The sequence below is a fragment of the Hordeum vulgare genome, chromosome 2H, assembly GCF_904849725.1.
Source record: "Hordeum vulgare subsp. vulgare chromosome 2H, MorexV3_pseudomolecules_assembly, whole genome shotgun sequence".
NCBI lineage: Eukaryota > Viridiplantae > Streptophyta > Magnoliopsida > Poales > Poaceae > Hordeum > Hordeum vulgare.
Window position 1 is genome coordinate 23,273,490 of NC_058519.1, and position 15,390 is coordinate 23,288,879.

At 45.5% G+C, this 15,390-nt stretch overlaps 2 protein-coding genes across 2 annotated transcripts; one reads left to right on the forward strand and one right to left on the reverse strand.

Annotated features, from left to right (window-relative positions):
- Window positions 1-431: 431 nt before the first annotated feature.
- Window positions 432-3,402, forward strand: LOC123429310 (receptor-like protein 15). Its single transcript, XM_045113365.1, has 3 exons — window positions 432-880; window positions 977-1,123; window positions 1,211-3,402. The coding sequence occupies exons 1-3, from the start codon at window positions 478-480 to the stop codon at window positions 3,298-3,300; spliced, it is 2,640 nt and encodes an 879-aa protein (XP_044969300.1). The 5' UTR covers window positions 432-477; the 3' UTR covers window positions 3,301-3,402.
- Window positions 3,403-13,992: 10,590 nt separating this feature from the next.
- On the reverse strand, window positions 13,993-15,080 carry LOC123429311 (acyl-CoA--sterol O-acyltransferase 1-like). The gene has a single exon (XM_045113366.1). The coding sequence runs from the start codon at window positions 15,051-15,053 to the stop codon at window positions 14,046-14,048; it is 1,008 nt and encodes a 335-aa protein (XP_044969301.1). The 5' UTR covers window positions 15,054-15,080; the 3' UTR covers window positions 13,993-14,045.
- Between the last annotated feature and the right edge of the window lie 310 nt (window positions 15,081-15,390).

Here is a 15,390-nt window from a genome sequence, read left to right on the forward strand (position 1 = left end):
CGACGCGCGAGGTGGTGGTGTTGCCCCTTGGCAATGAGACGGCGTGGTGACGCAGGTTGGCTGGTGGCGCGCCCCCGGCCCAGATCTGGGCCCTGTGGGCCCCATCTGGGTCCTAGCGGACCGGCTCCCGGCATGGCTTCATCGTCGTCTGTGTGGTGAGGAGGAGGAGGAGCTCGGACGGGGGACGGCGACGGCTACCCAGCAAAGGACACAGACTTCAACAAAATGTTCCTCAGTAAGTCAACAGTGCCCTTCGCTTTATGTAAAGTTGCTGTCCAAGCACCGTTGGCCTTAGGTAAAGTTACTGTCCAAGCATACCTTCTTTGACCATGGACTAAAACTTTGTTTACTAAGCAAGTTTATTGCATTTCGAATAGCAGGTGTATAAACACCACTAGGAGCAGAAAGATAAGAGGGTGCTCTCTAGCCTACACCCTAGAACACAAAGATAAAGTAGAAGCTTTTTTTCTCTTTCAAATGGGCTGCTTCTTGCCATGGGGATGCCTGCTCCTGGTCCTGTGCGTAGTCCACTCCATGCCTCCGACTTCTTCAGGTTGCTTAACAGAGGAAAGGGCGGCCCTCATGGATATTAGCTCTTGGTTCATGAGGGCAAAGTCCGTGGTTCCCAGTTCATGGGGACACGGTGATGACTGCTGCTCCTGGGAAGGGATCACGTGCGACAATAGCACACGGCGAATATCGCGTCTCGATCTTTCCCGACTCTACCAGTCAATCCCTACCTATGGAAGTGATGGTTCCACGTCAATCAAATCTACGGAAGTTGCATGCTGGAACCTCAACTTGACAATCTTTTCCTCGTTCCGGGAGCTTGAGCTGCTAGATTTCTCGGGAAATTATGCTTGCTTACAAAATTTTGACGGTATGTGACTTCTGTTGCATGCATGCATTTCTATATATAGTATCCTTCCAATAAGTTTGATTTCAAAATTTTAATCTGAATCAAGCAATTCCTCAGGTCTACAAGGATTGGGTAAACTCAAGTATCTCAACCTCAGTGATAACAGTTTCATGGGGAATATCCCAGAATCTGTCAGCAACTTGGTTTCTCTGGAGGTCATAAATCTCAAGGGAAATAACATGAGTGGGGCTCTTCAAAATATAGGTACTGAAACGAATAGATTGAACATCCCTTTTCAGTTTGGTGCAATTAAATTTGACTTGCTATAAATCATGTATACATATTTGGCAGGTTTAGAAAATCTCCAGAACCTGCGAGAATTGCATCTGGGATCCAATCGATTGAATGGTAGCCTCCCAGCATCTGTATTTGCCCTTCCATGCCTTGAGTACCTGGATCTTTCAGAAAACCTCTTTGAAGGACATATACCTATAAACTCATCTTGGAATTGTTACTCGTTGCTTCAAACTATCCGGTTATCCGGAAACAAGCTAAGTGGTAAATTTGATTTCTTCTGGCTAAGAAACTGTACCGAGCTCAAACAGATAGATCTGTCCAGAAATACTGATTTGGTTGTTCTAGTGAAAATGCATGGTTGGGTACCTAAATTTAAATTGACAACACTAGCGATCTCTTGGTGCAACCTTGATAAGAGCATGATTACAGAACCACATTTCCTACGCACACAGAATCATCTGCAGTTTCTTGATTTGTCCAACAATAATTTGCCGGGAAGCATGCCCAATTTTCTTTTCACAAATGAAGCGGCACTGGTTTATCTGGATCTTTCAAACAACTTGTTAGTTGGATCAGTATACCCCATTTGGCAAAACCAAATTAATCTTCAACTAGTGAACGTATCTCTGAACAATATTGAAGGACAACTGCCGGCCAATATCAGTTCAATGTTTCCCAAACTGGAGTTTCTCGACGTTTCTCGTAATAATATGTCTGGTGCTGTACCCTCTTCACTGTGCAACATTGGCAGCATGGAATCTATGGACCTATCAAATAACAATTTTACAGGAAAAGTACCTTCTTGCTTATTCACTGATTTTTCTGCATTGAATATATTGAAGCTCTCAAATAATAATCTCAGAGGCCTGATACTTGATGGGGCTAGTAACTTGTCAGTCATGTCGGCAATATACCTAGACAACAACAAATTTGAAGGGACCTTCCCTAGAAATCTGTCTGGTAATGTCAAGATCATGGATTTACATGATAACAAGATGTCTGGAGAACTGGACACTTCACTATGGGATCTTCCTCGACTAGAAGCTTTGAGCCTTGCTAGAAATAGTTTAAGTGGTGACATTCATCCAGAAATTTGTAAATTAACAAGTCTCCAGCTATTAGATCTATCAGATAACTACTTTACAGGGTGTATACCAAACTGCAGCGTTACATTATCGCTCTATTATCTGGATATATCTGGGAATTTACTGTCAGGCTTCCCGAATGCATTTTTCAACAGCTCCTTCATTACAGCTTTAGATATCAGCCGCAATCAGTTCACAGGCAACCTTGAGTGGACACAATATCTTTCTGAAATCAGTCTACTGTTGTTAGGCAGTAATAAGTTCGAGGGACGAATCTCTTCAAATCTCTGTCGTCTCCAACACTTGAGTATAATTGACATCTCTCACAACAGACTTTCGGGTACTGTACCACCGTGTATTGGTAGCATTCCATTTGAAGAAGATAAAAACTACATAATTGTTTGGCCCGGAACCAGCGGTTATTTTGGAGGGGGTTTTGATGTGTTTGACGATACGGACTACTCGAGCTTCTCATTTAGCAGTGGTTATGATCTTGGAAGCTTCACCTTCACAACTAAAGGGAATCCTTACACATATGGACGCAACTTCTTCATGTCGATGTCTGGCATGGACTTATCTGCAAACATGCTCTCAGGTGAGATTCCGAAGGAGATAGGGAATTTGAGCCATATCAAGTCTCTGAATTTGTCGAACAATTTCTTTACCGGCTCCATCCCTGAAACCTTTGCAAACTTGAGCGAGATCGAAAGCTTAGACCTATCCAAAAACAGGTTGACTGGATCGATACCACTGCAGATAACCCGTATATCATCACTGGAGGTGTTTTCTGTGGCATACAACGACTTATCAGGATGTCTACCAGGCTCTGGTCAGCTCAGCACATTTGATAATGACAGTTACAGAGGGAACAACAACCTCAGATCATGCACTTCAAGTTCAGGTCCCATATCACCGAATGCTGTTGCAAGAAGTGTGACTGATGATTCTGACTCCATCCTCTATGTGGTCAGTGCTGTTTCATTCGTCTTGGCATTTTGGGCCACCATCACATTCGTGTTTTGCCATCCATTTGGACGGCGTGTTGTGCTTAAGCTGTAATAGATATATATAGAGAGATTGATGATGAATACTTGTGAGCGGTGATGACGTGTAAACAACATACAGGCAGATGACTTGGAAATTGCTGTCCTATTATGCATATATTATTTGTAAAATATGCTTATGTATCTATTTTTTTTCCCTTAGTTGGATCTCACGACCTCACGGGTACTAGTGGGATTGTGAGATGATTGGATTTCTTCAGAGCCCATTATTTCCTCTTGCAAGAAGTAGCATCTAATTTAATGAGATGGAAGGAAGATTAACTTCCTAAGTAACAGAGCCGTCTGATGTTTAAAGCTCTTTTAACAGTGAAAAGTTTTGGCAAACTTGACACTGTAAAAGTAGAATCTTTTTCGGTTCGAGGATGACTCCCAAGTTTGATGAATCACGACTTGTTTTCAGCTGGGACCTGGGAATCATCACAGCAGGTGATGTTGTTTTTTCTGCTTTTGGCGAACTGAAGGTGTGGAATGCTGGACCGTTTCTATAGAATGTCTTGATAATGTTTTTATAGAATGTCTGAAAAAACAGATAGCGAGAAAATGTCTCGACTTTTGAAGGAATGTGTCTATGTAATGTTAGCAATACTAGAAATGATATATGTCTGGATTGTAAGGAGGGCATCACCGGTTGATGATAAGATGCAAGATTGGATGTGCTTCTTATTAGTATTTATCGAATAAAATGCAAAAGAAAAACATTATAATTGGGGGCCCTAATTCAGAAAACAACCACCTTTCGTTTCTTTTTCGAAAGACCACCACAACTGTCATGACAGTTTTCAAAAGACGCCAATCGTTTGATTAGCAACCGTTGGCGATGAACATGACCAGTGTGTCCCGTTGTCGGTGCTGACATGGCGCCGAAATCTAACGTTGCTTGACTCAAGCAGTAAACTGTATATGGGCCGACCCATCAGCTTCTACACTCGTGTGTCTCCTTGTCCGACCCGAGCGGTCTGAAGATTGAACGTGGACAGAAAGTACTCGAACTAACTTGATTTCAGTAGCAAATTGCATAGGAATTCTTACAAGCTGTTACATGCTAGCCAACTAGGAACACTGGCGACGCAAGAGGGGGAAACCCTAGGAAAAAGTCATGCCCAAAACGAGCTAGGATCATGGCTTATATAGCCTTACAAGTAGAGGAAAAGAAGTGCTGAAAACGGAGTCGCGGCTCCGGTGGTGGGTTGTCGGAAAGTAGACAGTGACTCTCGCGCACTGGATCACCGTTCGATCGAAGATCAACGAGGTCCAGGCCCCCTCCTTCAGCGAAGCGGTATGGGCGCCCGGAGTGCGTTGGATCGGAGATGGACGGCTGAGGGGGATTTGCGCCAACTGCCAGTTGTTTGAATCTTGGGTGAATTAAGTGAAGGTGATGATCTCCTTCCTGACACTCCCCTAGAATATATATATACGAGGCGCACAGCCAGGGTTCGTCAACCGGCGGCGGCGAAGCCTCGAAGGTCACCTGAGCGACAAGGTCTTGTTACCCTCACCCCGTTCTGCAGCTTCTCCCCGCCGCAAGTGCTGCTGCAACTTGATGTCGTCCCGTAGGGCACCGAGCAGATGCCCGTCATGGACAGACGCACCACGCCGGCAGCCCGTCACGCTGGACGCAGGCATGCCGGACGCCAACCAGGCAAGCACACCAGGCTAGCGCCGGCGGCCACGGGGCTGTTGGCACAGACCCGCGTCGGACGTTGCTCCAGACGAATACTTTCCGTCGAAGCACGTACGTACGCAGCAGCAGAAGACGCACATACAGCTAATTGCGCGTACGTTCCTAAGCAGCCAGTCAGGCAGCTGGATGGATTGTAGCAGCGGTGGCTAGCTAGCTTGCACTACGTAGTTTCGGCGAGAAGACAATACGCGAGTTGGCCAAAAGGCTCGTATCGAGCCTTGGGATTTTATTTCTTTGATCTTTCGATCTCGATAGTTTACAGGGGAGCCACGTACAAGTATATATAGTACTACTATCCTACCAATACATGACCGACTCGGCTAAAGCTACGAGTTCGTGCCAGACTCCGTTGCCTAATGGTGATTATGTCTAACAATCACCCCCCCCAAACACGATGTCCTCACTTCACAGCTTGGACGCCGATCCTTCTCCGCATCTCTGTAAACTTCTGTCGTCCCAAAGACTTGGTCAGGATATCTGCAAGCTGGTCGTCGGTGCAAACGTAGTTGAATTCAATCTTGCCTTCTTCCACGCACTGTCGTATGTAGTGATACCTTATATCTATGTGCTTAGATGCACTGGATTCTTACACAGGGCAAACGCAGACTTGTTGTCAACATTGAGCACCACTCTTTCAGGTTCTTTATCTGTGAGGTCACCGAGTAGCCTTTCTAGCCACACACCTTGACCCGCTGCGGTTGCAGCTGCTATATACTCTGCTTCGCAGGACGATAACGCGACCACCTTCTGCTTTTGTGATAGCCAAGTTACTATACTCCTGCCCAAGAAATATGCCAGACCCGAGGTACTTTTACGGTCATCCACATCTCCTGTCAGGTCGCTATCACTGTAGCCAAGTAGCTCCACCATCTCCTTCTTTTTCTCTCTCAAATAGACACAACCGAAGTTTGTTGTCCCTTTGATGTACCTGAGTATATGTTTGACAGCTGCCCAATGTTCAGTCGTGGGTGCTTCCATGAAGCGACTCACTATGCCAACGGAATAGGCCAAGTCCGGTCGTGTATTCACAAGATACCTTAGGCTTCCGACCACACTTCTATAATCCGTTGCATCAACGCAGGGGCTTCACTCATTTTGCTAAGTTTAAGCCGAGGCTCCATTGGAGCATAAGTTGGTTTGCAATCCTCCATGCTACAACTTTCAAGTATCTTCTTTGCATATGCCTCTTGACATAGTGTGATCCCATTCGGCTTTTGTTGTACCTCGGTTCCGAGGTAGTATGTCAAGAGCCCTAGATCACTCATCTTGAATAGCTCCTTCATTTGTAGCTTGAATCTTGCAATCTCGTCTTCGTCTGCTCCAGTTATCAAGAGATCATCAACATAGATGCCCACTAAGAGACGATCCTTGCCTTTACCTCGCTTGTACATAGCATGTTCGAGTGGACTTTTCTCAAAACCAAGAGAAATCAATGTACGGTCAAGCTTGATGTTCCATGTCCGAGGAGCTTGATGTAGCCCGTACAATGCCTTGTGTAGCTTCAACACCTTGTGTTCTTCTCCTTCTTTGATGTACCCCGGTGGTTGCTTCACGTATACTTCTTCTTCCAACTCCCCGTTCAAAAACGCAGATTTTACATCCATGTGATGTAGCCTCCAAGATTCTTGAGCCGCGAGAGCTATAACTAGCCTCACCGATTCCATCCTTGTGACTGGAGCGAACACTTCCTCGAAGTCCACACCTTGCTCTTGCACGAATCCTTTAGCTACGAGTCGAGCTTTATGTTTGACCAAGTTTCCTTCGGCATCCTTCTTGACTTTGTACACCCACTTGAGCCCTATGGATTTGTGACCGTTGGGAAGATCAGCGAGATCCCATACTTTGTTGTCTCGTATTGATCCCAACTCTTCATCCATAGCACGACGCCAACACTCCTCAGTATTTGCTTCTTCAAATTTTGTCGGTACCTCGACACGGGAGCAAGCAACCACATGACCGGTGACAAGGACCAGTTTTCTGAGCTAAATCTCTCGGTTGGAGGCACAGTTCGGTTCGGTGACGGGCGGACCGTTGACGTCACAGGGCGAGGTACTGTCCTGTTTGAGCTGAAGAATGGCGGTCACAAGGTACTCACAGATGTGTACTATATTCCCAAGCTAAAGAGCAACATCATAAGTCTTGGCCAGCTCGAGGAGCGTGGTTGCAAGATTGTGCTCGAAGATGGCTATCTATGGGGGTATGACCGTCAGAGAATGCTGATCATGAAGGTGCAGAGGTCACCAAACAGACTCTACGTCCTCAACTTGGATCGTGTGGATCCAGTATGTCTCTTGTCAAGCATGGAGGACTCGGCATGGAAGTGGCTCTGATACCAATTGTTGGCACAGACCCGCGTCGGACGTTGCTCCAGACGAATACTTTCCGTCGAAGCACGTACGTACGCAGCAGCAGAAGACGCACGTACAGCCTAGTTGCGCGTACGTTCCTAAGCAGCCAGTCAGGTAGCTGGATGGATTGTAGCAGCGGTGGCTAGCTAGCTTGCACTACGTAGTTTCGGCGAGAAGACAATACGCGAGTTGGCCAAAAGGCTCGTACCGAGCCTTGGGATTTTATTGCTTTGATCTTTCGATCTTGATAGTTTACAGGGGAGCCACGTACAAGTATATATAGTACTACTATCCTACCAATACATGACCGACTCGGCTAAAGCTACGAGTTCGTGCCGGACTCTGTTGTCTAATCGTGATTATGTCTAACAGGGGCACGGGGTAACCAGGCACTACACCCAGCCAGCAACCCAGCCAAGTTGCATGGCCATCACGCACACAACAGCGCACCAACATATGCACGCACCACGCAGCCACACAGTGAGCTCCTCCCGCGCGCGGAGGCGTTCGCCACTGAGCCCCTTCTTCGGCGACGTGCTCACTTCCGCATCGCGCCCTTGCAGCTCGCGCCCCCTGGTCGGGATTGCTGTGCTCTGCCGGGCTCCCCGACGAAGGCGGCGACGCTCGACCCCAGGCTCACCGACGGTTGGACACTGGGTGCAGAGGCAGAGCGCCAGCGGCTGTCTGCGGTGACGGGGGTGCTCGACAGAATGTCTGGGAGATATATATATAGAGAGAGAGAGGAAAGTGTGTGTCCACAATGCACACTGACGGGTGGGCCCTACCCCAGTTTAACGGCCCAGTAAAACAGTGTCAAGTTTTGATGCCATGCCAGCACTTACAGCGGGCCCCATCCATCAGAAACGGTATCAACATCCTTCAGTGGCTGATTAGCGTCTTTCGAAAACTCTCAACACAATGATTACAGTTTAAAAATATATATATATCAAAAGACGGCGGTTTTTAAATTGAGGTCACCAACTGTGGTATTTAAATTAAGGTCCCCAACTGTGTTTTTTCTATTGCAATTTACTCAGTAATTTTCTCCTAAGTCTCACGGTTTCTCTTTTCTCATCCATTTTGTCCTCATCTTTTTTGAAGGAACAAACAAATAAACTCAAAAGTGAGTAACGAATGATGCGTCGTTGGCTCAAGGTTGTGGCATTGTGTTCTCCGTCCTTCCAAATTTATAAGATCCTCTTGGATTTCGAGCTTAACTTTCTCCATCCTTCCAAATATATAAGCCCCCCATGGATTTCCAGTTAAGCTATGATCACAAATTAGACTAACAAAGCATAAATTATATGCCAAAAAAGTGTAATATTGGATTCTTTTTTGGGATAACCTTCACTATGTTCACATGTTTGTTGGTATCCTGTAGTTGGAAGAACTCCACTGGTACTAACCATCATGTTAACTGCATTCCTGTAGTTAACTACATCTTGATGCTAACTACATCGCCCTTACAATTGTAACTATTTTCTAAACAATTTCCAATAAAACATAGCTAGTAGTTGCCATCCTATGATGCAACAAGTTTTCAGATAATATGATAACTGCCACCATGGGGGTACTTGTTGTTACACCATGAGCTGGTAAGTACACCACCACCATGGCAGTAACTAATGCTAAATATATTTTGTACCATGGAGTCACATAAGGGTGCGGTGCCGAGCTTAATTCTGGGAGGGGTTTCTCACTTACAGTACGCGGATGACACGGTCCTTCTTTTCTAGCCGGACCTCCATAACATTGGCACGATTAAAACCATCCTCATTTGTTTTGAGGCCATGTCGGGAATAAAAATCAACTTGGCTAAAAGTGAAGTCTTTCTTGTTGGGTTATCGGAGTCTGAGGGTCTCCCTTGGCCTCCCTTGTGCATCTCCTACCTTGCTCTGCCTTACACTAATAGACACTACTAGAATTTGAGTCATTAACGACTGGCCACCAATAATGCTTCGTCGTTACTTGTAACATCAGCTTACCCCACGTCCAAACTTTGGTTTAGGATGTCTCTTTAACGACCAGGGGTCTCCCGTCGTTATATTGGGCTTGTGTGTGGTCGTCATTTGTTAGTGATCCGATTTCTTTGGGAATAATTAACGATTTGACCGACTTAAAAAATGATTTGTTAGGATATTAACTACAGAGCGCTAGTTTGTTAGGTATACCCTTTAATATGTCCTTCCTAAGATAGACACTAGAGAACTATGGCGACTACGCGGCCATGGCCCATGGAGCGTCTTGGTGCCCGAGAAGTGTCGGACGTGGATATACGTACAGCTAAGTCGCCGCCGTCCAACCTCATTGTCAAAGTATGTGCCATCCCAGGCCGACGGCCACAACGGCGTCCCCGTGATGTAAAGGGTTCCACTTCCACGGACGCCGGGGCACACCATGGGGACAGGGCGTCTCCGACCTGCTCCACGACCGCAGGTTAGCAGATTAACCATCCCTCGTCCTTCGTTTACGCCTCCTGATCTGATGTACTGTATTTCTTTACCCCTCCTCGCTGGCATCGTATATTTGGGATTGTCATAGGTAACAGATTGCAGTCGGCGTCGGCGTCGCTTTCGTTGGCTGCAACCACATCCATGTCCAATAGTAAATAAAGCACATCAGGAAGATGTGTTGTTTCCGTGTTACTATAATTTGCCCACCACATGTTTGATGTAATGCAAGGACGATGATGAACCTAGCACAACCTTTGTTTTAATGTCATTCTGCTCCGAATTAAGTGCAATCGTGGCCTCCTTTTCAGATTACATATCCTTTGTTCATAGTTGATTTGTCACTTGAGGCATTATAAATTCATTTGTTACTGAAATTTATTCTTACTGTATGATAGAAACTATCGAGGAAGACCTCAGGAGTGCCCTGAAAGATTTTTAGGTGCCATATGTTATGCCGGCCAGAAAGATGCAGTGAAGAATAGAAGTTAACACACATTTTTAAGTTCTAGCAGTAAGATGTTGAAAACATACTTCTTTATTTCAAAACTAGGCTACATCTAGCTAAGCTAACGTTGTGTTACCTTGGTTAGAAATTCAGAAATTATTTTGTTTGCTTGTACGCAAGCAACTATGAACTGGATCTATTCTGTGTCTTCAAGTAATTCAACGTGTTCTTTTGTAGGGAATAACACGGAGTTGCAACGCCCTTTCATGTTATTACTATACCTTGTCAACTGCTGGTCGAGTTTCTTGAGCCCTCTGCTGCCCAAAAATTTGTAACTGCATGTGACTGAACGTTTCGACCATTGCAGCCATTGTGCCCTCTGTATCATCCAGGTGCTCTGAACTAATTATTATGTGACATAGAATATGTGTAGTCCTAGTTCCTACCATCTTTTTTTCATCATGCTACAAAAGGTACTACTCAAACATAAAAATATTATTGATGCTATCTTCTACTCCCTCCGTTTCTAAATATAAGTCTTTCTAGAGATTCCACTAGTTGACTACATACGGATGTATATAGACATACTTTAAGTATTGATTCACTCATTTTGTTCCGTATGTAGACTCCTAATGAAATATTTTAAATGACTTATATTTAGGAACAGAGGGAGTATTGGATAATATATAATGTGATTTCTTGTTTTCATAGATGCAAATGATGTGCCAACAAATACACAAGGCTTATTTAGTACAAATTGGGATGCAGATGATTCCAAAAGTGAGTTTCGAAGTAGCATGTTTACCAAGAATTATGTATACACTTTATTGTCCTCAATTTACTCATAATATATTGCAGTTATGAATGATGAAGTAATGTGTTCTCATACATTGATTTTATATGCTAGTGTAGTTTGTGCGAATTTATTTACACAGATTGACTTACATAAACCACTCAACATTTTGAAGAACCGATGGTCCACCATAATATATAGAAGAATCAAGAGGCATTGTAATGCCGATGAAGAATGGCATCGATTCAAACAAGATGGTGTACCTCGATTGAAGATTAATAAATATTACCTTTCTAGTTGTCTCATTTTTCGAATAGATATGAGCATGTACATTTGTCATAGAAAGAGTGTTTTTGACTCAAATTTCTTAAATTATATTTTTATTTCAGAATTGTACATCCGGGTTTTGGTATTTCTATTAATAAAAGACTCTATGATCATTTCATCACGGATTCTTTTATTTCTTTGTGAATGTGGATGTTAATATTCAAATATTGGATGTTGCACATAGTGATCGTCGAATGGGATGTCTAACTAAATATAAGTGTGTTCTGAAGGATAGCGAAATGGTGAAGAGAGTGGTCGTTAATGATACTTTGGCCACGATTATAGCATTATTACCAATGACATAAGTGGTCGTTAATACTACAATTGTGGTCGTTATTTCTTGGGATTGACGACGACACAACATCCCGTCGTTACAAGAATAACGACCACAAAAGGTATGTGGTCGTTATACTTTTAACGACGGAGAATACGACCATCAGATTGTGGTCGTTAATGACCATTAGCGACCACAATCATACTTTTAGCGACCACATATACGGTCGTTAAAAACATTTTCCTAATAGTGAGAACACTCACTGAATCGGATTGGGATCCTATTGTTAATAAATGTTATTTACCGTTGCAATCCCTCGTAATGTAAACTCATATCTTTGGCTGCTAGGCTAACCCTTACTGATGCTTGCCCTTCAACCATCCCAACCTCTGATATGGATATGTTCCTTCCTGGGGAGGGTGTCCATGTCAAATGTGATAAAGTTCGTGCTCGGTTCTTTAGGGAAGCCAACGCCAAAAAATGAAAATACCACATGGTCAAATGGGTTAACATATGTAGGCGTAAGCCTGACGGAGGCCTAGAGATCACTAATACTAGAAAGATGAACTTAGCTCTTATCACCAAATGGATCTGGAGGTTGTCTCAAAACAATTATGGGTTGTGGGGCTGTATTCTCAAAGCTAAATATTTTTCGGCTTCTCCTTTCTTTGCTACTGACGTAAAATGTTGTCAAAATTTTGGAATAGGATCCAAAAATGTAAGGAAGCATTCAACCTAGGAGGCGTACTTAAGATTGGTAACGACATTGACACCAATTTTTTGGTTATCACCTTGCTATCCCGACAAATCATTTTTGTGACGTGTATCCTGCTATGTCCTCTATTACGATGGAGCCTCATGTTTTTTGTTAGTGACATTTTTGCCTCCGGGGAGGTGGCTTGGGTCCCTTAGGTCCTTGTCTCCGAAGGAAGTGTGCTGACATCTAAAATGCCACCATTATTGAAGAGCACGATTTTTTTATTGAAGAGCCCGATTCGATCAGTTAGGTACGCTAAGTTGGCCAATGGGCCCAAAGATAGTTTCGCCAAAGCTCAGTGGGTCGCTAGGGTGCCAATGAAAGTTCATATTTTCATTTGGCAGGCTGATGCTGACCGTCTCCCATCTGCCATCAATCTCTAGAAATGACTCGGGCATAAAAATCAACTTGGCCAAATTTCTTTGGGGATGTGTTCATCAGGGTTTTGCTCTTAACTTGAACACTAGCTCTTAGGCTTCTCAATTCCCGCCCCACATGCATCATCGTCGGTTGGCCTGGTGAACCTTAAGTGCGCTAGCATATGCGCTTTGGATGTCTCGTAACAAACTTGCAATATCAAAGCGGTCATCACGTCGCAACACGCTAATTATATTTTTAAATAGTCTATTTTCTTTCAGCTTTGGCGGACTCTAAGGAAGAGGAAGGATTGTGATGCCTTTGCGACCATTCTCCGCATGATCAAACTTCTTCGTGGCATCCATAGAAGCGCTCCGACTAGCCAGGCTGCATTTTCCGTCTTCAACGCTCCAAAGGAGTTGCAACTCATCCCTTTGTTAAGAAAAATACTTTGCTACTTCTTGTACAATAATGCTAGACTTACGCATAAGTCTACGAAATCTTACGTAATAACTCTTATTTTTCCTTAATCTAATACTGAGCCCCCCTCCCCCCCTTGATTTCCAGGGTGCCTAATCCTCCACCTTAATTCAATTAAACATAGTCAAATCAGCCCAGCCCGTAAACATACGTAAGTCTTTACGTGGATATAGCATTACTCCTTGTTTTATGTTCACTTAAGTTGCTATGTGGATTTGGTGAACATGAGTGCATGTGCATCCTTTATAAAAAATAACTTCAAAATAATTCTATAGAAAACAAAAAAAAATCTGAATTTATTGTTGTAATATGCATAGTCAACCAGTATACCCGTATGAAGTTTCATGAAGAAATTACATCCCTGGTAATCTGGACAAAAATGATAAAATGAAAGCTGTATTTAAAACACTCTTTAATGAATAGTATGGCCACAATTGTATTTTCTTCACTAAAAATATCATAGATGTCAATACATCATGAAACTTTCCACGTGAGTAGAATGATCGACTAAATTTCTTACCGTGACATTTCAGAATTAAAAAAAGTATTTTTTTTACAAATTTACTATTCATGTGGATGGGCGTGAACCCATGTGCACCTTTGTATTTTCGCTTAAGTTGTCACTACGAAATCAACAATGCATTGTTACATTTTTCTCACTTATGAAACTTTTGAGAGTGTATATTTCATTTCTCAAACTTTAACATGTAAACAAGACAATGCAATGATGGTTCATTTCTCAAACTTTAACATGGTAAACAAGACAATGCAATGATGGTTGGTTATTTGGTTAGAGTCCCAATAAATCTGACATTTATTTTCCTACTAGTTAGTCGCTCGTGAACTTACAACGTGACTAATCTTTCTGCCGGCGTCGAGGAAGAAGGCGGCAACGGCAGCCCACTCCTCCAGCAGCTTCTCCTCCACACCGTCCTTGCACAGCGGCGGGAAGAAGAGCCAGAACGACGTGCCCGCGACGAACACCACCACCAGCACCGTCGCCACGGCCCGCGGCGGCGACGGCAAGCCCCTCGCCGCCCACCGCCGCGCGCACCACCCCTCGGCGACGCAGCAAACGCCGTGGAGCAGGAAGAATGCGGTCATCCTGCCGTCCGGCCGCCGGAGGCTGAGGTAGTACACCATGCCCTCGTGCATCAGCCCGGACACGAGGAAGGTGGCCAGCACGCCCGCGGGGTTCCCGGCGCGCGCGCGCACGGGGTCGTACACCGACGGCCGGAGGATGGCGGACACCATGAGGTTCCACCTGCGGCCCCAGAAGTCCCGCAGCGAGGAGGCCAGGTAGGGGCGGTCGAACTGCGGCTCCGTCTCCATGCCGAGCGCGCCGGCGGCCATCGCGATGCAGGGGAAGAAGAGGTCGAGGAAGCAGTAAATGTGGACGCCGTAGAGGGCCCGGCGCGCGTAGAGATGCAGCCGAGCGTTGTACTGGTAGACGCGGAGGATGGCGGCTATGACGGCGACCTTGGCCGCGCAAGAGCAGAGCGACGGCAGAGGACTGCCCTTGGACGCCCCGGCGCTGCCAGCGCGGCGGAGCTTGACGGGGAGCAAGGCGGTGAAGAGGAACGGGAGCACGGGGAGCGCGGGGTCGAGCGGGCCGCGGCCGGCGGCGAGGAGGGCGAGCTTGAACGCGCAGAGCCAAGCCAGGAAGAAGGCGGCGGTGCCCCGGGCGATGGCGGAGGAAGTGAAAGCCAGGGGAGCGGCGGCGAGGAACGGGAAGAGCGGGAGCAGCGCGAGGAGGCGCGGGAGGCCGGGGCGGAGGAGCGACGAGGCCACGCGCGCGTACAGTGCGGCGGCCGCGGCGGCCAGGGACACCATGGGGACGCTGTCCCGCAGCAGCTCCAGCTCCATCTCCATGGTCGTCGCACGCGGCTGGCCGGCCGCTGTGTGTGTGTCTGTCGCTCTTGCAGTGGAGGTTGGATCTGGCAATAATGTTGCGTGGTCTGGCTTAATCTGTCAGTGTATTTTAAACGAGAGTGTCGTCCTCCTGCCCGCCTGTGGTTGTCATATAACGCTGAGTACTAAATTGTGCACGAATTGGCGTTGAGTTGTCAGAAATATGATCCACAAAATCGTATTTTTGGGTTTTGGTGAAAATTCAGGTCATGCACGTGACACGTACAGGATGGGCCCGGCCTTATCCTACCGAATCTTT

What these genes read in the sequence shown, in the direction of transcription:
- LOC123429310 (XM_045113365.1), top strand. Translation starts at nt 478, where the DNA reads ATGGGCTGCTTCTTGCCATGGGGATGCCTGCTCCTGGTCCTGTGCGTA. An exon ending in TTGCTTACAAAATTTTGACG is followed by an intron (nt 881 to 976) that starts GTATGTGACTTC and finishes GCAATTCCTCAG; the next exon opens with GTCTACAAGGATTGGGTAAA. An exon ending in TGGGGCTCTTCAAAATATAG is followed by an intron (nt 1,124 to 1,210) that starts GTACTGAAACGA and finishes CATATTTGGCAG; the next exon opens with GTTTAGAAAATCTCCAGAAC.
- LOC123429311 (XM_045113366.1), bottom strand. Translation starts at nt 15,053, where the DNA reads ATGGTGTCCCTGGCCGCCGCGGCCGCCGCACTGTACGCGCGCGTGGCC.